This window comes from Atractosteus spatula, chromosome 9 (genome assembly GCF_055471065.1).
Source record: "Atractosteus spatula isolate fAtrSpa1 chromosome 9, fAtrSpa1.hap1, whole genome shotgun sequence".
NCBI classification, from domain to species: domain Eukaryota; kingdom Metazoa; phylum Chordata; class Actinopteri; order Semionotiformes; family Lepisosteidae; genus Atractosteus; species Atractosteus spatula.
The window spans coordinates 27706731-27733121 of record NC_142714.1 but is presented as its reverse complement, the minus strand read 5'-3'; the positions used below and the strand labels follow the sequence as shown (position 1 = coordinate 27733121).

Below are 26391 nucleotides of genomic sequence, written 5' to 3'. Positions count from 1 at the left end.
TTGCATAAATGTATTGGGTTTTCCAGTTCTTGAGGAGCTCAGCAGATTACGTACTGTAAACCTTGTAAACAGCAAATCATACAACTGCTTACTTCACCTTGGGTTTTAAAATTGGTTAGTTTCAAACAAAACAACCGTTGAGTATAGAATAACGCTTTGGAATGTTTACTGTGGTGGTATACCAAGATATGAGCATAGTATACTGTAGCGGAGCACAGTGAAATCATAGTAAATTAAAAGTAGGTACTGTTTTGTATTGGTAACATGTTACAAATTCAGTTAAAATATTATAAAACGTTGTTAATTCACAGCATTAAACGTTCGTAAATCAGACGCTGAAAAACTACATTATACAGAGAGATAAACTTATAAGAAAATATCCAAAGGAAGTCAAGTTTATAACTTTTCAAATTGAAATAGGAATATGTTTAAAAAAGCTTGTGAAAATTTGTATTAATTTTCTTGGAACATCTATTTGGAGTCAGAATGTGTCCCATATGTTTGCTTTGACACCAAGTTATGAAAGTAAAAATAATCCCCTCTCTTCGATCTGTAAATATAATTTGATGCCAGAATGCAATTTTACATAACCATAACAGGTACATCAAAAGCATATTGTGCTGATATCAGTTCCACTGGAAAAATACACTTTTCTGCCAGTGAACTAAGGTTGTGCGTTGTTCCACCGTATTGTTGGGCACTGTAAATTGGTATATATCCAACGAGATGGTGTACCAGTCTCTACAAACGCACATCACTGAGCCCCTGGAATTTTCCACAGCTAGATTGCAGCTTTCCACAAAGCAGCGCAGTCACGCTGCGAGCACACGCCCATTGGACAAACCTCCACGAGCGGCGTGTTTCATTGGTCGATCTGGAGGAGTTGTCTCTGGACTCTTTGTTCAAGCATCTCTTAGACTTTGCAACAACAACACGATCAAAAATAATTTCCACAGACAGAGCTGAGGGATCCTCTCGGCTAAAGAGTTTTGTCTCCTGGCTCAATTATAAACGTGAACACGAATGAGTCCATAAGTAATTTTCTGCCACTGAGACCATTAGGAACCAACTTCCGCCGCCTCATGAATATGAATAAACTGGACGCACATAAGAGAAACTGACGACGGATGCTTCGTCATTTACATTGAAAGCGATAGCGTAGGAGCTTGTGTCGCTTCTCTATTTTTCATATTTTTTGTAAAAGCGCCAGTGAAGGACAAATATGGCTCTGAGAGGGTCGTTCATTCGTCTGTTCAAGAAACGGTTTAATTCGGTTTTTAAGCTACATAACTGTTCGCATTCCGTAGCCATCATCGGAGCGCCTTTCTCCAAAGGACAGGTAAAACGCGCCTGGGCTGTGATGGTTAAACTTCATCCCCGTGCTGAAAGTCACGTATTTGTTTTAGCTATACGGATCTATGTTAGTTTTACTAAGACATATCTGTGTAATATTAATTACTTGAGTTTTTATAGCGCTGAACACATTTGAGGAATTCAAATGCTTGTTGATTTACACAGGAAAGCTTCTTATTTAAATATAGTCATTCGAAAATCCACATTATTGTTATAGAAAAGAAGAGGCGTGGAACATGGACCTCAGGCAATAAGAGATGCCGGGCTGCTGGACAGATTATCCACCATGGGTAAGTACAGCGAGATAAAGTAGGTGATTTTACAGATAAAATATTTTGAGGTTAAGTTAAAGTAACATTTTGAGCCTAAAGCTCAATCGTGCGCTAAAAATAAAGAGGTCGGCTTCTGAATTTTTCTAGAAACGGCAGCGAGGCAACAGACTGGTAAACTGAGACCTATCTTATACGACGAGCGTGTGGTTACAACGTGTGGTGACACTTTTTATAAATCAAATCTTAACAGATACGACTCTACGGTATAATTTTAGGAGGATCAAATAGAAAATCCTTGTAAGTGTGCGATTTTCGGATGTGGCATCCACATGCACTAAGGAAGAGGATGGGCACTTCGAGCAGACATGCGTCAGAGGATTAGTCATATAGTCAATACCCTTCTTTGTCTGAGATTAAATGTGACAGAGCATCATCTCTGCGTTTGTCGTCACAACAGAAGCAAAAATTGATGCGGGAAGATTAAATAATTTAATCACTGGATTGTTATTGCTAAAATGAAAAAAGACGTAGTTTTGACTTTCACCAAGCAGCATGTAGTGGCGCAAACCTTTTTAGGATGTGAATATACTGGCGAATGCGAGCCCATTAACTTTTTGTCCATAATGTTAGTACATTAAATAATTTCCATTCATTTTGGTTTAGCGTTTTTGGTTTTGAAGTCTTGTTTCCTGGATAATTCATATATTGATGCTACAATGAACACAAGTAAGCTACACTGTGTCCTGTTGGAGTGTATACTTAAGGGAGTTAAACCTTTTCCAACTTTTTAGGGAAGGCGAAGAGGGGTGACTCAATGTTAAAGACAACTTCACACTGACCTAGATGTAGTGTGAACACCCATTTATAGTAAAACTCGTTTGATAAATTAAAGGTTGCAAGACTTCGTTTGTACGTTCTGTTCAAGTACAAAAGGAGAAAAAACGCTCAATTTTATAAATACTTAATAACATTGCATAATGTTCTGAATAACACATTGCGATTAATTGGGAGACAAAAGAGTGATTTGGGTGCTGAGAATCTGTGTCGCCTCTTAAAATGCCCCCGTGTATTGTCTTTTTTGGAAACCCCCCAGTTTGGTAATCTGTTGATTTCTTTGTTTGTGTTTTTGGCATATTGATTCAAGAATGGGTGTTATTTGCCTCTTCCAAGAGGCAAACTCAACTAGGTATTGAGTTTAACATTTGTGTTTGGCAGGGTGGATAAAGAGGTGATTAAATTCGCATCTTAAACGCAGCTGGTACTTTTACACCACAAAAGCACTGAAGCGTTGAGCGGATTGTCCGTAACGTTAACACTTCTGGTAGCTATTCTACCGCAGGTAACTGCGCTCTAGGGGGTCATTTTAACACTTTGTAGAAATGTTTTTGTGCTCTTTAAAAGAAATATACATCAAGTGCTGTTTAGCACCCTGAAGTAAAAAACTTCATAGCGAAATATTATACGCTGTTACGTGTACCCTAAAATAAATGTTTACAAAATGTTTGAAGTAAAGCTGCTGGACCTTCTAGCTATCGTACGCACTCTATGCTGCCGTCAGCTAAGAGGTTATAGTCAAGCCGAAAATAAATCAGGTGCATTAAAACCTTACATGGTAACAGAGCAGAATCATAACGTTGCAAGACTATAAGGGGTATAAAAACTACACCGACGCTATACAGTTTAGTATTATTCAGAAGTGCCTAGACTGTAAATTACCTGGGAGTGATTTGACTGGGTAGTCTCTTCGTCCTGTGGCACAGCGCCACAGGTCTTGCTCGCCTGTCCCGAGGAAGTAGCGGCGATCCGCATTTAACAGCACCTGGAATCTGGCATTATTGACCATGAGAATGGCGAATATAAAAAATGTTTCCTTTTTCTAATTTACAGACATCGGGTCATTACAAATTAATTCCTGAACTACTAATTTGTGTGCTGTTAAAGTGGTTAACCCAGACCCTGAAAATACCTTTGCTGGCGTTGACCTGCATTAAAGAAGCTGCTCAAGTAGCCTGTTTTAAGAGCAGAATGTGCAAGTCATTACATGTAACATGACCAGACTGCCTGTAATGCTGTTCAGATGGGATGAGATAAACAAATTGTCCAGTGCCAGTAGTGCTTAGCCCCAAACAGCTGGGTAATTAGACTGATACTTGCAGGAAAGGTGAGAGGCCTTCTATAATAAGAAGAATTTTCCAAGGGGGATGTGTAGGCAGAATGTCTGTCCACATCACATCAACTATTACTGAATGTGGAAATTCTTGTAAATAGATTAGTGATTGAAACATGTTTGGCTGTTTTTAAAAATGTGCAAATGCAATTGTGTAATTGTTTCATGTCTTCAAGAGACTCATCGAGTAATTGTTTACTCAAACTTTCATCTGACTGCTTGTTATGTTGTGAATTCAGATCTAAAAAACATTATTTCAATCTCTTTTGCAAGTATACACTCTATAGCATTGAATTGATCCTCCTATAATTTAGATCCATTATGCCCCAAAACCAAACAAACTTTTCATATAGAAAACTGAATTTTATACCAGAGGTCTGGAAGTGTTGTTGAATGTATGCAATTGCACCATAGTTTCAGGAGGATATGGGTGACAGTGATTATTTAAATATTGTGGGGGGGCTGCGTTTTCATTTATTTCTGATATTGTTTGGGACATCCAGAGTGAGAGGCATCTTTGCAACAATCCCTTGGATCCCTTTGAATCTTTTTGAATCTAATGAACTCTTTATTTGCATATCCAAAGAGAAGTCTCATTTTTTATAATACACTACAGACATTGATGTCTGTGCATAGTGTCGGCCAACTATGTACTTATTGTTCTAGAAAAGATGTGCAAGTAGGGAGGATGTGTGAATTGGTAAAGTAAATCAAGTGGTTCAAATATTAACATCATTTATCAGGCAAATCAAACATCCTTCCCAGTTGTATAACTTCTCTAGTCAAAGGAGGAGTATTTCAAGTAGGTAGCTGCATCAGCATGCATAAGCTGCAAAGGAACAAGTAAAGGCTTATTCCATGGTGAAAAGAAACACAACATTTCAGCTACCTTCTTTGGTGACAACGAAGGAGGACAAAGTTTGCTGCCAACATATTAAAAATGACAACATCCTTAGCAATGTCTGCGATTTACATTTTTAAGATGTTCAGAGCTCCAATGACCTCGGTAATTTAGGAATCCGCATGAATTAGAACTACCAGTTTTGTCCCCAGGTTCTGTGATCCAAGCGATCACAGTAATTACAGGAGGGTAATATGCTAATTGTGTTCAGAAGAAAACAATATATAATGTTGGTGAATCTAAGGACTCTACTGAAGAATGAATAATTCTTCTGCCTTTCTCCACAAGGGTTTCCAAGCCCATAACTCTCTACTCATAACCACCCCTGAGTGGTGTGTCTGGTTTTATCCAGACACTAGTAGCGCTGTACCAAAGCAATGCAAGCTTTTGATTGCAAAACACTTGAGTTCTACCTAGTTTAATCCGGTACTGCAGTCCGAGGTACACCCCTAAGGTTTTGAAACAACTACAAGGTCAACTTTACAATTTTTGTGCTTACTGGCATCAGTTGCTACACTACTCCACTGCACACTTTTCTGTTGTGGTTTCTGGTCATATCTGCTGTCACTTAGCTAGCTAAAGTACTGCATATATAAATTCAAACTACAAAAAAATCCTCAAGGAGATTTTTAATTTCATTTTACTAATTTCCTATGCTTCCTGATAGAAAGAGAACATTTTCAAGTGGGAATCTGTGAATCAAATGGGGAAGTTTCCTTGCTTGATTTTGATGTTTCTGCTTGAATATTTACACTTTTCTCTTACAAAATATGTAATTAATTTTATAGCAGATTTTAAGAAAGCAGCATTTTCCTTTCTATAAAAAAATAAATCCTCTGTGAGTTTTCAGATGTGCTGTCTTGTTGCAGAAATCTTTCTTTCATTGCATTAATTTCCTCTTTGCTCCTTTTAATTTAGTGAATATACATTCATTAAAAAGCAACTGTTTCTTTTTGTTGTAAACAGATTATCAGAATTTTAAGGAAGATTTCACAGCATTTAGAGAGCTTAAACTCTTTGTATGTTTCTGTCCCCAGGTTTTCTTCTAAAGGCAAAGGGATATCATATCAGTAATGTCTGCATTTCTTGACTTGTGAAATAATTCCATGCCATAGAAATAGCCTAGCCCTTACTTTTCCAACCAACATCTTTAATTTCTTATGTATTCTGTGGTGACCAAGCCTAGCCTTGCTGAGAGCACACAGGAAACTCACAGACATAGGCAGTTTTTGCTTCATCTTAAATCAAAGTCAGCTGTAATCTGACCGGCAGTGGAATGTGAAACGCAGCTAGGCTTGCTACAGCCGATGCAAATGCCTTCCTCGTTGCACAACAGTTCTTGTTTTTAGCACAGCTGGGTAGAAAGTCTAATAATGCAGGTGGAAGGATTCTTACGTTGAGCTGCTGTTAATAACTCAGAATCACAAAGCCTGGAGTCATCACACATAGCATTTTTTGTATGCATAAATAAATTATTTGTTATTTACTATAATTTATTCTAATTTATTTATTATTCATACTACATCTTGAGCTATCCACCTTGTCAATAGTTCAGGGTGTAGTACTGATCAATGATTTAGGACAATGATTTAGGCTTCACTTTTTATCTATGCTCCTCGAGAAACAACCATCCTATAGTCCACTGAGTCAATTTTGAATTGGAATCCCCTTATACTCTTTCTCCTCTAAGAGGAAAGAGATTCAAATGCTCTTCAGTTCTTTAGTAAACCGTTCATAACCCATCTGCTCCTTTAATGCAGGAATCTATCCACTTCTTTTTATGGAAAAACTTTGGTCATATGTTTTCTAACCTGATGACCAAAAGTGAACAGCAACCAAGTATTGATAACTGGTCAGCCACACATTATATTGAGATAAATATGGATTCTCTGCCGTGGTAAAGAATCCAATGATGGCATCTTTATCAGATCGAAACCAAACCTACAACATATAAATGTACTGTTCTTTGTAATTTTTTGATGTAGTTGAATACATTAAGAAACAAATTTTACTTAGTGCAAAATATTAAGATCAGTGTAATAAAATAAATAAAGCAAGCATTAGATTTAATTTCTCAAATTGATGTGATAATGTCTGTGGCTCTTTAATAGATTACCCTCTACATGACTATGGAGATCTGAACTTCACTCACCTGGCCAAAGATGAGTGCTTCATGCACGTACCTTTTCCCCGGACAGTGGGCCTGGCCAACAAAATGCTAGCCAGTGCAGTGGGCAGTGCAGTGGAGGCTGGACACACCTGTATTACACTAGGGGGAGACCACAGGTAAGCACCAGTGACACTTCAAAACTCATCTGCTCTGCACAATTCAGCAAATGGCATACAATTGAGCCTATACAACTTGGTACATAGGTAACAAACTGAGGCAAAGCACAATACCTTATCTTGTATCAGAGCATTGAGAATGTAAACTGGATTCAAATGGTAAAATGGAAAGCTTACCTTCCACATGACTATTTCTGTCCATATACAGGTTGATTCTGTGAAACAATGTGGGGAAAACTAAGTACTTTGTTAGGGTGCGTTCATTTTTATAGGCATGGCTCTGTATATTTGCAGTGTCTTCAGCAACCAGAATCCTGACCAGGTCTAGTGCAAGTGTTCACATTACTCCTATCCTGGAGTCCTTGCACTGGCTTCCGGTCAAATTCCGTGTAGACTTTAAAATCCTCATGCTCACCTATAAGGCTCTGCATGGCTTGGCACCTCAGTACCTGTCTGAACTATTATTGCCCTACTCCCCACCTCGCAACCTCCTTACTGTCCCCCAAGCCCATCTACATTGTATGGGTGACAGGGCCTTCTCCTGTTATGCCCCCAAGCACTGGAACTCTTTGCCCAAGGATATCAGAGAGTCACCTTCCCTAAACTCCTTCAAATCCAGACTCAAAACCTTCTTCTTCAGAAAAGCCTTTACTTAACTGGTTCCATTCTTCACCCCTCTGCTCTTCTTAGTACCACCATCCACGGTCTCCTCTATTGTTATTGTTGTATTGTTGTAATTGTATATTGTAATTGTGTCTTATCATGTGTATTCTTCTTATTTATTGTTGTATTCTTCTTATTGCTATTGTCATCCCGTTAAAGTCTTTGAGAAGCCACCTTTAAAGGCGCTATATAAAATAAAGTTTATTATTATTATTATTATTATTATTATTATTATCTGCAGAGTCCCTGCTAATGGTTACTACAGTGAAAGCCAGCCTTTAATCTATCAGGGCTACCCCACAGACAAGCAATTTACAGGACATTGCAAAGCTAAGCATCCTTAATACTTGAAATATGATTCATTAGAACATATTCTGGAAAACACCTTTCCTTTCCCTTGTTTAGTTGTTCCTTCCAGTCTAGATGGTCCATGATGTGACAGGTTGACAGTTCTGTCTGCGCCTCAGTGTTGGAGTCCTTGCCTCTGCTGGCAGGTGTTCAGCAGGACATGAATCCCAGACCAATGTCCTGACATTTGTGTTCCAAGACTAACATCAGCCTTCAGCCAAGTCTGGCAGCATGGTTAAGCCATGATTGGAGATGCCAAGTGGCGACGATCCCATCTCACAGAGTCCGTGCCATTTGCAAGACCTTTTTGGAAGGACCTAAATGACCTACAGGACTGCTGGATTTCATGTGTCTATTTTAGTTAATTTCTTCTCTTCCAGAATATCTTGTCTTTGCTGAGAGCACCTGCTCTCCTGTTACAATATACATTCACTACTTAAAAATACACAAGGCTGGGCCTCAGACCATTGGTAATGCCAACAGCCTCTTTCAGAGAAAAGGGAGTTACCTGCAGTTTCTGGGCTTGTTTCCAAGCCCAGAAACAAGGGCATGTTTGTTTCATCACAATCTGTGTACTCCTCTAGCTGTTTTGTCAGTCTCTGTAACTGTCACGTAAGTACAGGTGTCCCCCGTTTTATTTGAGATGTGAGAGTTAAGTTCTGCAAAAACCTCACATTAAGGGAAATTGCATAAAGCGGTACCTTAAACCTGTGGGGGAAAGGGGGTTGCGTGGAACGGTGTTAAATGTAGTGTTCCAAGGGCATTTTAATCATATAAATACATGCTAACATACGTTAACACTAAACTTAACATAAATGTTATTTGGGACATTATTTTAGCTAAAAATAAATCAACACTCACCGAAACAGGCAGACAGTAAGGCTCAAGGGAACAGGATGTCGGTGCTGATGATTGAAGATTACGTAGAAAAAGTCGTCCCTGGAGCAGGAGATGAAGTCCATGGCCTGAGAAACTGCATAATACTGTACTAGTCTGCCGAGCCAGTCTCTGCTTCTCTGCATACAGTTCCTTGTAAGGCATCAGGATGTTAAGACCATATTTAAAATACAGGCTTCTCTTATAACTGGGGTCTGCATCTATTATTCCCTGTACAAGGGCTTCTGGGCATTTCTCGAGAAAATGCCCTACCGCCACAGATCGCATAAAACGTTTTTTTTTTCGTATAAAGAGGATACTTGGAAGAAAGGGGTCAGTCGCATAAAAGCGAATTCTCAGACTGCAGCTGCAATAAATGACAGTACAGGAAAAGAAAAGGCTAAGTAGTTACAATACTGTTGGAACTTATGTAACTATAAAATGACAATTTCTGAAAATTCCACAAAAACCCCATTCACTGCCAGTGCAGCTCTGAGGCAGATATTTCTATGCCAAAGGTTCAGATCCCTGCACTTCTGGCCTTTGAATGTATATTAAGTGTATATTTTTGTAATTATCTTTTGAAAATGTTATTTTTTCACACATGGACCAATAAAAAATGTGACCGCAGGACAACTCAGTCAAAGCGGATTACTTGATCAAACATCTGTTTTTTCTCCTCAGTTTAGCGATCGGCTCTGTGCAAGGTCACTACAAGCACTGTCCTGACCTTTGTTTGATCTGGGTGGATGCCCACGCAGATATCAACACACCTCTCACCTCACCCTCAGGGAACCTGCATGGACAGTCTGTCTCCTTTCTGCTCAAGGAGCTGCAGGACAAGGTAAACCAGACTGGGTTGCATTTGACTGCTATCAAACCTCAATTTGACTGCTATATGAGCAGTGTCAGCACCAGATAACATTGTGTACCATTATCAGGGGAAGATGTGTATGCAGGCTGGTCAGCATTCACCTACAGAAAAGTTTTCTTTCCAGCTCATGTTGGTACAGTAGCTCAGGTCTCAGATGTTTCTTTACAACCTTAACTGAATGATAAATTTACACTGGTAACTGTAGTTGTTTTCAGCTTCTGAAAAGATGATGATTACCTGTTGGTCTTAAAAGTGAATTTTCAAAAACTATTTATAAACTGAAAAACAATTAAGAAGATCTAAATAACAAAATGATTACTTTAATTGCCAAATCAGTTAAGACACTGAGAGTTCAGAGACAAATAATGACAGATGACACATGGTAGGACAGGGCTTGAAATTGTTCCTCCTGAATTTTAACCTTCTGTTGTTACTCCCTAATCATCACTGCCAACCTAAACCAGTCCTCACCCAGCTCCACATGCCTTGTGGTAAATGAGGATCACTAGCTGACGCTCAGTCCTAGTGCAGTGCAGTGCTCAGCCATTAGCTTGCCACCATTGGAAGCTAAATTTGGCATAACATTAATTTTCGGGCAATTGCCTTTCTACATTGTTTCCTTTAGTTTTCACCAGTGTTAAATACATGACAGCAATATCATGGATCTTTGCAGAATCTGAGATTGCCCAAGAAAAAAACTGTGGAGGGTTCCGAAACCAGTTTGGATCAAATCTGAGACATTGCTTAAACCTAAAATGTTTAATTAAGCCATGAAGTTTAAAATAATTACTTAAAAAAACACTCCCTCACTTTTATGTTTGACAGTTGTGAGTGCCACAGGCCAATACCTGTGTCTGGTGTCTTTCAGATGCCTGAGGTCCCTGGGTTCTCCTGGGTGAAGCCGTTCCTGTCCACCTCAGACCTTGTCTACATTGGGCTGCGGGATGTGGACCCTGGAGAGCAGTATGTATAGTTGCTCCTTCTCAGAAAGTGCTGTCAAATATTAGTCATGGTGAGGATGGGTATGCTTCAATCCTCTCCCATCAACACATTCAAAGGAAGCACTGAAATGTTAGGCCTTCTCATTGTGATTGGTACATGAGGCTGTTTATTTGCACAGCCTTTTCATTTGTTTTGTGGTGTGAAGAAAGGCTACAAAAGAACTTTTTCTCTGACACTCCTCACCTTATTGGTTTAACAAGTTGTTTTACTTTATACAGAAGCTTTCTGCATTGACCTGTGTTAAGTTAAGCTGAAAAAAGCTACAAACTCTAACAGAAAGGGACGAAATATTTGCAAAACAATTGAACACTCTAGGGCAGGTGCTTATTCCAGGAAAGTTTCTATCATATACCAACCACCACACCCAAACAGCCAAAATAATTTTATGTGGGAGTTTTCCTGTACCGTCAAAAATGACTGTTTGACCTTTATTTCATCCTATTTCATTATCACACAATACAAAAGTTTATATTGGGGGTAAAAGTCCAGTACTTAAATTGGATGACTCAAAACTGTTTGAACATTTAAGTTTGGGGGGGGGATAGACTACAAATCAGTCTAAATTTTCATATTTTAGGTATTTTACTTGAAGAAATACAAATAGTTTTAGGTTGGTTTTAATTCAAAAAGGGGTTAATATTAATATTTCATTTTGTATTCTAGTTACATACTGAAGAACTGTGGAATCCAGTACTTCACCATGAGGGACATCGACCGGATGGGAATTCAGAGGGTGATGGAGATGTCTCTGGACCACCTCCTAAGCAGGTGAGAGGAATGATGTTCCTTGGGGTTTTATAAGCAATGGCTAATTGTCTGTGACTTATAAAAAGAAAACAAGATTAACTCCAATAACACCAAAGATTTATCATTAATATCTCTATAATCTTAGATCTAATAAAGAATCACAGTATAAAAAATATTTTTGCTGAGCTCTCCATTAATTTACTAAACCCTTAATTCAGGTGATAGCTTGCTTATTAAATTTTAAACAGAATATGTTTCAGTAAAGGTAACATTTTGCCTTTTCTCCTCTAGGAAGCAAAAGCCAATACACCTAAGCTTCGATATTGATGCTTTTGATCCTTCACTGGCTCCTGCTACTGGGACCCCTGTGAATGGAGGGTTGACATACAGAGAGGGCATCTATCTTGCAGAGGAAATAAACAACACAGGTAGGCTGCCAGAGAACTTTAATTGTTATTCATTCTTAGGTTTTGTTAGCTCATTCGCAAAAAAACATTAATGTTGTTTTTGAGCTCTAGCTTGGAGTAAAGTGTTCAGCCCTGTGGTCTAGAGATCAAAGGTTTTAGGCTAGCCGTTTTAAGTATTGTCTATAATTGGGATGGTACAAAGGGGTCCCACTGGATAGGCTTAGCTGTTGTTCTGGATTGTTTTAGATTTGTAAAAGGTTTCTTTAGCATGCCTGTGGCTGGCTGGACTGCCAGTGAAATTGCAGTGTTACAAGCAAGGGCAACTGTATGAATATAAACAACTGATGGTATAATTCATTATCTATAATATCTGTACAATTTTTTGTGTATTTACTGCAATTCAGCATTCAAAATAGAATAGCCTATCTCTAATATCCCTGGGCTGAAACACTTGATTATCTTGTTAGACCAGCTTTATGACCACACTAAATGACTTTATGACACTGGACATTCTGCTGTAGTACTTGCTGAAACCATACAAACCTGGGCAGAGGTGACACTAAGAGCATCACAGTCTCTCAACAGCCTGTGCCGTGTAAAACCCAATTTTTTTGCACTAGTGATGCGCAGGTCTGCTTTTTTTTTTAACTTACCCACGGTTGTGAGAAACAAACCCGCACCTGCCCAACCCGATCTAAATTCTTTTTGTTTTAACCCGAGCTTGCCCGACCTGCAGGTAAACCCGCACCCGCCCACGGCTGTGAGTCAACCCGTGTATCACTATTTTGCACACTGTCGCCTAAGTTGACACTTTTCCTCTTCCAGGCCTTCTGTCGGCAATGGACCTAGTGGAGGTCAACCCTACACTGGGAGCCACTAGGGAGGCTGTGGAAGCCACTGCCAGTCTAGCAGTGGACGTTATTGCTGCATCGCTGGGCAAAACCAGAGAGGGCGCACACATCTCCTTTGACAAGCTGCCCTCTCCCGGCACCACATACAAAGCAGACAACGAACAGAAAATCTGTCTGTAGAAACTGGAGTTTTTTTCATTAATTCACATTCCAAAGCTCCTTTATGAGCGTGTGTGGACTGAAGTGTGAAACCTTTTTTTTTTCCTCCTGTGTTAAACTTAATTATGACTCTGCCAGTCTTTATCAAGTGTAGCCATGAGGGAGACTTTAGAATTGTAACTCATACAGGCTTTTGCACTTTGTGAACCAGTGTAATTTTTTTGTAATTTCACTTGATATTAATATTTTGCAAGTTTTTTTTTATATATACTGTATAGCCATGACGACTAAAATACCAGCGTTCAGGAACAAAAATGTGATCTGCTCTGCTGACTTAAGAGTATGATTGCAATTGCATTAAAAAAAAATAAAAGCCCATATTTGGGTTGCTGCTAATAGTAATAAGTTTTATTTAAACAATTTCCTAATTAATACAGAAACGATAATGGAATGTGATTTTATTAAAACTGTTTGACTGACCTACTGTAATATTTGGTGTTGGTTATTTTAAAAATCAGGATCCATATTGTTAGTCCTATAAAACAGCTCAATCAGTGTGCTGCACTAGAAAGCAGTTTATTACATTGTTACAAACATACTCTATTCCTTAAGTATATCTGATCATGTAAAGCACACCATATTTAAATCCCATTGTCAATGTTCACTCTTGTGCATTTAGCAAAAAATGGCAACAAACCAGCTATAAAAATCTGGCTTAAACAAATATTTGGTCAAATCCTCCCAAATCCCTAATAATATGACATTGCTTACCTAGGAAAATTTACAGGTATGATGCAATAGTCAATGATAATGCGTGCCAGTGGTTTTCTCTGCTTCCTCATGTGAAGTTCTTTTAAAATATTTATTCATAACAAACTGTACAGTTTTACCTGACCACTTTCTGATTAAAATATTTCACAGCTGTATGTTATAAATAACACGTACTTAAGCATTTAGTGTTAATACCATATCTATCTTTCAGTGTAGACAACAATACTTTGTTTATCCCAAGCATTACAGGCAGGAGAGGAGTCTTTTTATCCCAAGTAGATTGCCACTTTCTCTGGGCTGGTGCGTGGCTGTTAATCCACTCCAGAAGCTCAAACACTTGACTGACAGGATTGACAAATGACAAAAAGGAGACATGGATCCAAAAGAACAGATGGTCCATCTTTGGACATTTCCTATGTTACCATACTACAAGGCCTGCAGCTATAATCCATTGCGTCTTGTCTCAATGATACAGCATTTCAAAAAGTACCATATCCATTAAATAGATAAATAACATGTGACTTCATGTTTCTTTTGTCATTATAGATTGGACCACCAGTTTTTACAACCATTTTCCTCTAGGAACAGGGTTCAGTTTTGAAGTCCTGACTAACAAATATCACTGAAAAACTTGACTGAAAAAAAAAGTTCTTAGGAGAGATCTGGAAAACCCCAGCAATGTATAACATACTAACAGCAAAGTAGGCTGATGCCAAAAGCTTAATATCAGACTAGACAAAGCTGAATAATAAGTGTTAGAGCAATACTTTTGTCAAGTACAAAGCACTATCAGTGTGTGGTCAGGCTGAGCTTAGCTTGACGTATATGTTTCAGTCTGGACAACACACCTTGCTCATGGATCAGGAATAATTCAGGTCCATCTTAAACCCCTCTCCTTATGTGTTTAAAGCAGTGCAAAACAGGCTATCCATTTCTTCCTTTGGGTTTTTTCAGTGGGTCTGTGCTGTTAACCCACCAATTCCAGAAAGAGATCACGGAGGAGAAGGAGTCTATGTATGAGAAGATACTAATTCCGAAAGAATTTGAGGTAAATGACTGCTCCTAGGATGCCAAGCTCCATGAGGATGATAACAGAAAGCAGCAGCTTGTTGGTCATCAGTCTGCAGGGAAAAAAAGATCAGTCATCTCCCTGGGACTTCTAAAAATGGACAGTAACTTCAGTCAGCAAATTTTAAAATAATCCATACATATTTTGTAGTACCTTATGAAATAGAATGGTTTGTCCTTCAAGGAATATTACAGGCCACAAAATGTCTACACCAAAATTAAAACATAGTATCCAACACTGGTATTCAAATTGTATAATAATATTTCAAGACATCTGCAAATATAACCATAATGGTACACTGCCAAAGTGTCAAATACACATCTGTATATCCTCCTCAGCATTTAGACGTGCATTCTGATGGCCCTAAAATATGCTGATGCAAGCTGTCAAGGCCCTTCTCTTCCACAGGTGGATGCCAGGCATATAAAATCATCTGGTGAGATTAATTTGTGATGTGCAAACACACAGACTTATGATGATGATAATGAACAATTTACTGTGTTTGGGCTAAATTTCTGTTTTAAATTCACAGATGTGAATCACATTAATAACAACAAAAAGGAAAGTATCAATTTGAAATCACTAAATACTATCTTCATGTGCTTAGGCGGTGCTTAGTTTAATAGCACATTAAATTATAAGGTTTAAGATCTTGAGGATTTATCTAGGGTGTTTGTCTCAGAACGTATTTATAGCTGGCTCATGTTTTACTCATTCTCTTTATATAATGTAATAAAGGTGGTTTTAGCAAAAAAAAAACCTGAAACATTGTTTTTTACATAACTGAAAACAAAAAAACATGAGATTAACAATCTTAGATACTTTGTGTCATGTCTCAGTATTAGATACAGCAAATTAAATCTGCATAAAATAATTAGATATTTTTCTTATTAGACTTTGTCATACCCCAACAATCCTTTTTGGGCTTTGATAGCACTAAAAGGGTACAGGAAGAACATTCTCTAGGTTCACACATTGTTCAATAGGATTTCCCGACCATTCCTCTTCTGCTCTATCAGGTTAACTTGAGCTTGTGACCTAAACTCAAATGTCCTATTGAAATCTGGAGATAGAGATGGCCAATCAAGAATATTGATTTTATGGCCCTAAAACATTTGTAAGTAGATTTGAATGCACATGTTGGGATGTTATCCTACTAGAAAGTCAACTGCGACCAAGCTTGAATTTTACAACAAAGGGAACTAGATTTTACTGTAAATATCCCAATGTACTTTAGGATCCATGCTTTCCAGAACAAGGGTAGCGGATGCTCAATAGCCCTACCCTCATATTTAACAGAAGGGATCATATTCTTTCTTGTGTCTTTTTTTAACGTTTTTGTGGTACTCTACTAGTTGACGTTGACCTCATGAATCTGAGGTCTGTGGCAGTCTTGGAGACATTGCATTCTAATGAATCCAAGTAAGAGCATTATTTACATTACCTTCTAGACATAGAGCGCAGTATCTTCTGACTGCGGCTGAGGTTCTCTCCCGTGTGAACTAGCTGTACAAACACAAGAAGGCACAGTTAGAAGGTTCGGTAGCTGAACCAACGGGGAAAAGCTTTTGCCATGTTAGTTGGCACCTTTGTACCATGCACTCATTTTCAGTGAAAATAATTTGCATCCCTGTTGATCCCAAAATGCTTCACAGCAGAAGTTCTCAATTTGCTGCTCACAATAGCAGATCTGCAAGAGTTCCTCTCCAACGACTATGCCTGGATCTGAGGACACAGCCTTTTAGTAAACAACTGCCTCTGTGCATTTAATGACTGCAGGATTATAATGCAATGCAATTAACAATTAATACACTGGGTGTTCATTTAGGAACATTATTCTAGAGGGATAATCTGCATGTGTGGGACACTAATTTAAGTTGTGTCTCTTGATTTTATGAAGAATTATTTTACATTTGAATATTTGGTGCATTGTTTCATCACTTTATTATGTACTCTGACTAGTTAAATGATTTTGTAGAAAGATCTAAAATTTGATTTAGAATGCACCCATGTGTACTTTCCAACTTCAGAACTCTTGACATGTAATTCTTGACAAGGAAAGATAAATAAAATTGTTTCTGATCAGTAACTGAATTTACTCTAAATATCTCTCTATGTTATTGCTGTGATTTTGTAAAGGTTTTTTTTATATTAAAAAAACAACTGTGCTGAAGAAAAAAAATCATTGTAATCAGTCCAGGAAAATGATACTCTGTGCTTGGCACTGTGTGAGTAGGCATATATTGCTACTAATGTGTTAACAAAAGTTGACAAAATGTTCCCACAAAGCTAGACAGAGAATGTGATGTAAATGTCTGAGATTCATATTTTTAATAAATGTAAAGATATTTGCTTTTAAAGTTTCATTTCAGTGGTGTATAGAGTATTAAAAGAGACTGAAAGCAAGTAGGAAGCTCCCAAAAAGATAGGATTATAAATCCTGAATATAATTCTACAGAACAATGAGATTTATATTTATAAGCTTTACTGAAAACTTCCTATGGTCTTTGGAATACTTGCTGGACAAGAGGAAACCAATCTTGAACGGGAACAACAATGCTATTTGTATATTTCGGGTTTATAAAGAATTGGCATTGATGAGTGCATTTCAAATCACAATGAAAACAAAATGTACGCAGTAACGTGTAAAACCTCCAATTCACATCACAAAATAAACAAAATTTCCCGGTATGTGCAGAGCTATATTCTGCTGTTCAGAACAAGACAGCCAAACTTCTGGTGATGTGAAGCAGCCTTATTACAAACAAGCAGGTTTGTGAATACATCTCTTTTAATCCAAAAGAAATATTGCTCTTGATTCCCAGATGGTTTTGCTGACAAATACTACTTACTTGTTAACTCTGCATACAGATCACGTTGGAACTTTCCTGCTGTGAAATATCTGATGCACAACCTGTACATCACATTATATTAGTCATAACTGTGACTAGTGGGCAGGAAGGGCCAGGGACCAAGAGACCAGGGGTTTGCGATTATATGATATGATATTATATGTGTTACATTACGTTCACAAAGTTCACGATTTTGCACTCAATTCAGAATTGGTCAAATTTTGTGATACTGTCATTTTATTTATTTTGTAGGTGAGTTTTAATAACTGGTCTAAATAGAATGAATTTGAACCAAATTTGTTTTTTGCAGTATAATGAATATATATAGCGACTACAACTAGTGATTTCTAAATCTTTTTGACATTATCATTGTAATGAAACAGGATGTAACTTTATGAAAAACTGCCAAGGACAGAGAAGTCCAGTGATTAAATTGTCAGTGACGCATCCATCATTGTTGCAGATGTGATGAATTGTTGGTGAGGTTTTGTCACTGGTGATAAAAAGTGTGTGACACACTTAGAGGATGCTTAATTGATAGAGCAGCTAGTCAGAGAATTATGAAAATTGTGTACTGATCTAATTCGTATAGAGGACATTCAAAACGGGCAGACTGAAAAACACTGAACTGGAATTAAATAAATTCTATCAAGCCATTATCCTTACAGAAGGACTCTAACTATTTTAATCAAGCATTATAAATGACTCCTGATTCTTTCTGCTGACTTAATTATGTTTAACAGCATTACATTACAGCATTTTGCTTCAAAGTAATATTTACTTTCACTTGTGAATTATTAAAGTTTAAAGATGAAAAAAAAACAGTCGGAGTGTGGAAAATGAATACAGTTTTCTATTGACCATGTCTCACAATTTTAATTTTTTGGAAGCATAAAAAGGGCTTTGGAAGTTGTCCAGTACTTATTTCTATACAAATCTAAGATGTTCAAAAACCTTTTCCTTTGGCAGTCAATTGCAAACTTAGAAGTTGCATCCAAAACAATGGGCACCACATATTTCAAAGAAGTGAAACACAGCAATAAGCAGAGCTTTCTCATTGTGCACTGTAAGCCAGGTCTTTCAGGCTATCAGTTTCACTTCTCCTAACAGAGTGTGGATGGGGGGGGGGGGACAGAGAGCTACACTCACTCTGTCTCTGGTGCGGTCCAGCTGCTCTCTCTGCTCTCCCAGCTCTTCGATGATGTCTGTCCCAACCTGGTCCGTCTCAGCTGCTATGCGATGAGATCGCTCCAGGCTCTGCGTGGCCCGGTTCAGAGACTCTGTTCCCTGCAAGAGCAGGGCTCTTTGAGACTGCAGTTGTGTCTGAAACATAATAGACTAGGTCAGTGTGGATTCTAAAACATCAAATACTGGGACAGTGGCCCAGTATACTAGCCTTATCAAATTCTAATTTGAAATTTGTCTCTCATTTAAATGGACAAAATGGGACACGTGTGAGAGCTATTCTCTAAACTTTGCAAACAGTAACTAGTTCCTGCAGGATGAAAAGAGTGTTAAGAATGATTTTCATTCTTGTACATTTCAAATAATAATAATAATAATAATAATAATAATAATAATAATACAATAAAATCCTAAATTGAACAGGTATACAACCTTATATCTAATGTTTAATGTCTTCCTATTTGTCCTTTATCTTCTTTAAAGTGCTCAAGCAATCTGAACACAATTTGGCACCTTAATGCAGATGAACAGGAGTAACGGTTTAGAAAATAAGTTTTCTTAAGCTGTGCAGGTGCAAGCATGTTTTGTTTTTTTATGAAAATCCTACATCTGGGGCTATAACATTCTTAAAAAAAACTTATAGAACATGGTAAAACATTTACAAATCACATTTTGGATTTTCCTATATTGAATATGAAACAGACAGCAGCATTTAAAAAATATTTCTGTATTAACAGTTCTGCCATTGTTATGTCTTTACCTATTTGCACAGATATTTAGCATATACTGTAGGTGCAGCATTCTGAATAACATATTAGAAAAATATGTCCAGATCTGTACTTATACATACGCATACAGCATGCCATTATAGTGTTAATTCCCACATTACATTTGCAGTTATAACACTGTTAATCCTCACACAATCTGCACAATATTAAATATATAGTCATAGGTTAGTCTAGTTAGCTAGTAAATTAAAATTCAGACTTAAAACATTTATTAAACATGGTCTATTTACAGAACCCTTGTCCTTTCATGCATAACTACAAAAATCTGTTATCAGATAGTCTAGAAAGGTGAATATCTATGTTACATACAGAAGAAAGAAAAAGTTGAGACAGAACTTTCAGGCTTTCGTACTGGAGAGTTAACTCCTCTCCAGGACGGCTATGCTAGACTTACACTTTGCTCATTCTCAGCAGCAAAAACTCCATATCTACCCTCTCCTCGAACCCCAAACCCCAAACCCAGGTCTGAGCTCTTCATCTCACGCTGCAGCTTCCCCAGATCCCGCCTGTAAATGCGGATCTTAGTGGTCATTGGGTTTTGAAAGGAAGGAGGAGCTCCAATCAGTTCTTTCTCCATCTCCTGGAGCTGCAAGTACATTTAATGTTACTTTACAAACACAGAAATCAAAAGTGTAGCATTACTGCACATTACCTTCCCAGTTCAGCCCAGTTTGGTTGCTAACACCCTCTCTGTATAATAGAGATGGGCTCATGCCCTAATCCCAGGAATGCCCAGAACAATGACCGCTACCTAAAAGTGGTCATTGCCTTGGAACAATGTAGTCAAAAGAAAACTATGCAGTTTAAAGAAAACGACTAGAAAACAGCAGCAAACTACAAATGCAGTGAATTTACTACAACAGACATTTCTTGAAAGAACATACATACCAATGTTTAGAAGGGAAAAAGTTATCATAAGGTGGTCCCCATATACAGTGGTGCTAACATTTATGAACCCTTTAGAATTTTCTCAAGTTCTGCATAAATTTGACCTAAAATATGATCAGATCTAAATCATAGAAATAAAGAGAACCCAATAAAACAAATAACACAAAAAAATGATATATTTTTCATTCATTTATTGATCCAACATTAAATGTCTTTGTTGTTAAACATATGAGAACCTATGCTTTCAGTGACTGGTGTGACCCCCCCCCACCCCCACCCCCACCCCCTTGAGCAGCAATGACTTCAACCAAATGTTTACAGTAACTGTTGATCAGTCCCACACATCGGCTTGGAGGAATTTTGACCAATTCCTCCTTACAGCACTGCTTCAACTCAGTGATGTTGGTGGGCTTTCTTGCATGAACACCCCGCTGCAATGTTCTTTTTGGAGAGTGGTGGCTTCCTCCTTGCTATCCTCCCATGCACTCTCTTCTTGTTCAGTGTTTGCCTGATGGTGAACACTGACATTAGCCAGTGCTAGAGAGGCCTGTAGATCCTTAGACGTTACCCTGGGGTTCTTTGTGATCTCCCAGAATATTACACACCTTGCTCTTGGATTGATTTTTGTTGGACGACCACTCCTGGGGAGAGTAACAATGGTGTTGAATTTTCTCCATTTGTACACTTTCTGCCTGACAGTGGATTGGTAAAGCCCGAAGTCTTTAGAAATTGTTTTGGAACCTTTTCCAGCCTGATGAGCATCCACAACTCTTTTTCTGAGATCCTCAGAAATCTCCTTTGATCGAGGCATGGCATGCGTTCACAAACCTGTGTGGTGAAGACCAGACTTTGGTAGTGAAGACTCAGGTTTATGTTTTTTAAACAGGGCAGGGCCCCCCAAACTCACACCTGATTGTCATTCCATTGATTGACACTCCTGACTCTAAATTATCCCCTTACCTGAACTGATAATATTAGAGGTTCACATACTTTTTCCAACAAAGATCATTTTGATCAATAAATGAATAAAAACGTACATCATCATTTTGTGTGTTACTTGTTTTATTGGGTTCTCTTTATCTATTTTATTTTACTTAGATGAAGATCTGATCACATTTTAGGTCAAATTTATGCAAAAATTCAGAAAATTCTGAAGGGTTTACAAACTTTCTAGCACCACTATAGGTAGGTACATACAGGAAAATACTACTACAAATAAGTAAGTGTTGCTTGGCAAGGACAGATATGAAATGTTTCACAAATCTGCAACAAAGGTCAACGAACATGGGGGGAGGGGGGTCTAAAAGCCACTGGGCTAAATTCAAACATGGAATTAGCAAAGGACTGGTCCAGCACATTTGATTTATTTGGTTACAGGGGAAGTCAGATACCAGCCAGATGTTACAGGGGAAGTCAGATACCAGCCAGATGTACAAGCAGCTCTTCAACTGTTCAATTAGTTGATATGGTGACTGAGTAAATTATAGAACTTATGGATCTAGCTGACAATCAAGATCTTCCCGGACAGCCTTAAAACCCTGTAGAGCACTAACATTTAACAATGAAAATCCCACCTTATCCTTTCCTTACCATTTCCTCTGCCTCTCCTACTTTTTCATCAAAAACTCTCACATGCCGCTTCCTTTCCTCTGAAAGAAGAAAGGTTTTAGAGTTGTGCTCATAGTAAAAAGGTTCAAGTTGCATGTACTGGCATACCTATATTTTAAAAACGCTTGCTCGCTAGAACATCTCCAGTGACCCCAGCTAGGGATTTAGTGCTGTATTCACTACCTCACCATCCCTTACATATAAAATATTAAATAAGTATAATATAACACATTACTGCTGGTTCCAAAGTGTCCTGTTCTTCCCTAAGTAACATTTCTTTCATATTCTAAAGCAAGTTGTAGAACTTTAAGCAGACACCAAAGAGGCAGTAAAGAGGTTTTATGTGAAAACTTGTATAGATAAGCACTGAAAAGGAAAGTTATGTTGTACACAAGATTTACAAAAAGCATTTGATTCAGAATACTATTTTCAGAAGTTAAATCCCATTAATCCATTATCTAACTGCTTCATCCAATACAGGGCTGCTGGGGAGTTTAAGCCAATTTTCCCAGGTGCCAATTAATCTACTAGTGGGTTTTTGGACTGCGGGAGGAAACTGGAGCTCCCATAGGTAACAGACACGAACACGAAGAGAACATACAAACTCCACACAGATAGCACACCAGGGCCATAGCACTGCAAGACAATTTCCTAAATGTTACACCTATTACAAGTAATGTTTTAAAAATGTTTAAAAAAAAGAACAAAATGTGGACCACATATTCTTTAAGGTTCTTGTGTTTTATATGAAATTGGTGACAGTGGTTTAAAACAGTGAAGCTGGTTGCTATAGATGGGTTATCCTGAACAATTTAAAGTTCCTCTGTACATTTTCTGTTCCTTATCAGAGGTCTGGCCTAAACCGCCAGTTCTACCCACGACACTTTTACGTCCAAAGAAGTCATGTACTGCATTATCAGCAAAGAATGCAACCTTTTGTGAGTCTTAAGTATCAATCCAGCTGAAAGCAGCACCATCAGGAGCAAGTCCTTACTACCAAACTTGTCTCTCTAACAAAATGAACGGAACCTAAATGGGGACTTTGAAAATTCCTTAAATTAAAATTCTGATTACATTTACTGCATTAAATTACTAAATTCTGCATTACAATTTCATGAGGTTTTCCGAGTTTAGGGCTTCTCTAAAAGAAGAAAACGTCGAAGAATTTTTGTTCCAGGACGTTTTTATAAATGTTTTATAATTTGGAACGTTTGCACTGCACTTTTTCAGCCTCTTGTTTTGTATGTTGCTGTTCTACAAACTGTACGAAAGTTTTTTTCAAAAGGTTTGCATTTTGTTGCATTTATTAAAATTGTGCATTTCCTACATTGCTTTGTTTGTCGATCTTTATTTTTCAAATTTAGTTGAATATTTAGAGCGAATTCTGCGCTCTACTTGCACAGACACATTCGTAAGCAATTCTGTGCCTCTTCAATGATAACAGAATCAAGGTTACAGATCAGTTATTCCTAGTACCTTCCTGGAGCCTGTATTCATCTCACGACACCGACTGTCAGCAGCAATAATGATAATATAGACTTCTGACATTTATGTTTCACTAAGGAGCTAGAAATCCCAAACGTAGAATTGAGGTTACATTTTAAAATGTCTCGTTAATATATTGTGTTAGGTTTTCCATAGGAATATATATTGTAATGTGAAGTATTTCCAATCAATATTATATATTATAATTCCAATGAATTTCTGGTATTTTATTGATTGAAATTCCAGTTCGACTTTCGAAGCCTTTCTACTTACCTCCATGACATCGGGACACTCGGTCTGGCATCACTTTTAGCTCTTCGAAAAGGGATTTATAAAACTCATGCAACTTTTCAAACTCTTCGGAAGACATTTCAGTATTTGTGTTTTGTTTCAAGGAACCAACCGCGTAATTCACCTACAAGTCAAATATAAGTACGTGAAAACAAAAGATTATCAGGACTTCCTGGTAATGGTCCTTGCATTTTAGACCACTTTTCGTTGCCTGTTTTAAAGGGATTAACATTATAACAAGATAATGTATAACATTATATTATTATGGGTACAATAATAATGCCAGATATGCTACGTTATAAAACATGATATTTTCTTAAGAATTATTTTTTTAATTACAAGAGTTTAAGTTTCCCTCTCAAATGTCCTCTACCAAGGAAATCTAAAGAGCAAAGCTTTATGGACAATGTAGTACTCGGAATGGGTGGGAATGAGCTTCACATGATTAGTGACCCTTTAAATTGTTTTATCTGCAAATATTACAGTATGCTTTGTGAAAAATAAGTTTTTTCTTGTTTTGAGTGGGTAATTTTTCATATTAAATGACTTATCTAAATGACATATCTAAATGATCTTTTAGAACAGTAAACGTTTCTACAAACCTATAGTCTCCCAAAAATCTCAGAGATCGTCCTCTAGTAAGCCACCTTTCATGACAAATTAAAAGATTCGTATACTTATTCGTATACAAATATATTTACGTATACTTTTATTTTTGAATGGAACATCTTTAAGATTCTCTCGGGTAGTTACATTTTTGTGCACCCAAACCTATGCCAGCTATCAACCTTGTAGACTTTAAACTTAAAGGCAAGAAGCACGAGTAGAATAACTCTTTGTATGCTACCGCAAAGACTATAGCACTTAAGAGTTTATATTTTTCATAGAAACGTTACCTGATACTATTAGACGAGGTTTAAAGCAGAGCACATATAGTGTAAATATGTAACGTTTATCAGAAATATAACTTTACCTGTTGAGGATTTTTTTCTCAGACATGTTTTAGGATCTTTTATTTTGAAAGCTTATGAGACTAGGAAGCTAGTCTTACATTAAGCGACGCGAAAGATCCGGAAGTGTAAGTAAATAGCCGACTTTCTTTCAAAGAGTAGCGTGAAGTTAGCTACACTAAGCGACACGAATGATCCGGAAGTGTATGTAAATAGCCGAGTTTCAATCAAAATAAAAGCCTTCAGCTACCACAGTAGCGTATGAGGAGTATAGCAACATTAAGCGAAGTGACAAGCAGCTGAAACACCTGCTTTGTTATTTCTTCGTGGGTAACTGTAATTCCTTGAACATTCTGCCAAAATTTGAGAGGGTCCTTTTTTAATTTTAAATCGCCTCCACTAATCTCCAAGTTTGACAAATCTAAGATTATTAGAAGTTTTTATTAATTTTACAGCACCTTTCTTCCATTTATAGTACTGTAAAAATTGTCATTGTTATATTTTTTTCATATAAATGTTTTTTTTTTCTGTCCAATGAAAAAGGTTTTAAGATGCAAGCTTTTGAAGGAGCTGTATCTGAAATTTCTAATTAAATCAAATAATTTATAATATTTTAATTCAATCAGTTTTTTAGACTATAACCAAGGGCAAAAACATTTTTTTTGCACCATCAAAAGTGGTGAAACATACAATTTTAAGACAGTCAACCAATAGCAAATCACCCTTCTTCATTCAGTTTTAAGTCTTCATTAATATTGTTGGTCTGGGTGGATCACCTCTAGAAAAACTGCAGTGCAGAATTGGATGGAGAAAATTTGTGTCTTTCCAAAGGTGGGTGGAATCTATTGCACAGACCCTCAGCTAATAGAAAATCACCTTGTTTTTGTCAGATAAGTGTCTCTGTCAAAACTGCTGGGGTTTATAGAGCACCTCCCATTCCCAGACTGGGACCGTGCAGCGATGGTGCAGGGAGTGGTCTAACTTCCCTCCCAACCAAACCAAAATTTGTGCCTCTTCAAAAATACCTCAAATCAATTCTACAGACCCTCAGCTAATAGAAAATCACCTTGTTTTTGTCAGATAAGTGTCTCTGTCAAAACTGCTGGGTTTTATAGAGCACCTCCCATTCCCAGACTAGGACCTTTTCAAAAATACCTCAAATCTATTCTACAGACCCACGGCTAATAGAAAATAACTGTTTTTTTTTCAGATAAGCGTTTTTGCTAATGTTACTGGGGTTTATAGGACCGCTTGCTGTTCCCAGACTGGGACTGAGCAGTGATGGACAGGGAAAAGTATAAACAACAACCGTGATTCCAACCAAAGTAATGCTGACACTGAAGATCATAGTATTGTGACCAAAACCATAGCTGTGACACGGAGTAACCATACAATAAAAAAAAGGTTCTTAGACATAGAGTGGATGACTGGCACTGTTTTGAAAAAGCAAAAACTGTAATGCATCTGTAAATCATTTGGTCTGGCCCTGCCAAGGCAACCCCAGGCGTAGAGCTGGGCGATAATTCGATAACGATAATTATCGCGATATAATTTTCCTCGATATAATTTTAACAAATGTTCGATAAATGTTCATGCTT

At 37.6% G+C, this 26391-nt stretch overlaps 2 protein-coding genes across 2 annotated transcripts; one reads left to right on the top strand and one right to left on the bottom strand.

Annotated features, from left to right (window-relative positions):
- The first annotated feature begins 915 nt into the window (after positions 1–915).
- arg2 (arginase 2) lies at positions 916–13395 on the top strand. The gene is made up of 8 exons (XM_088925682.1): positions 916–1339; positions 1571–1643; positions 6805–6979; positions 9551–9710; positions 10609–10703; positions 11406–11510; positions 11781–11917; positions 12722–13395. Exons 1-8 carry the CDS (start codon positions 1223–1225, stop codon positions 12925–12927), a joined length of 1068 nt encoding a protein of 355 aa, XP_088781808.1. The 5' UTR covers positions 916–1222; the 3' UTR covers positions 12928–13395.
- On the bottom strand, positions 13293–24860 carry vti1b (vesicle transport through interaction with t-SNAREs 1B). The gene is made up of 7 exons (XM_088925683.1): positions 24817–24860; positions 23826–23967; positions 22050–22108; positions 19966–20157; positions 18748–18921; positions 16191–16252; positions 13293–14798 (listed from the first exon to the last, which is right to left on the bottom strand). Exons 2-7 carry the CDS (start codon positions 23920–23922, stop codon positions 14705–14707), a joined length of 678 nt encoding a protein of 225 aa, XP_088781809.1. The 5' UTR covers positions 23923–23967; positions 24817–24860; the 3' UTR covers positions 13293–14704.
- Between the last annotated feature and the right edge of the window lie 1531 nt (positions 24861–26391).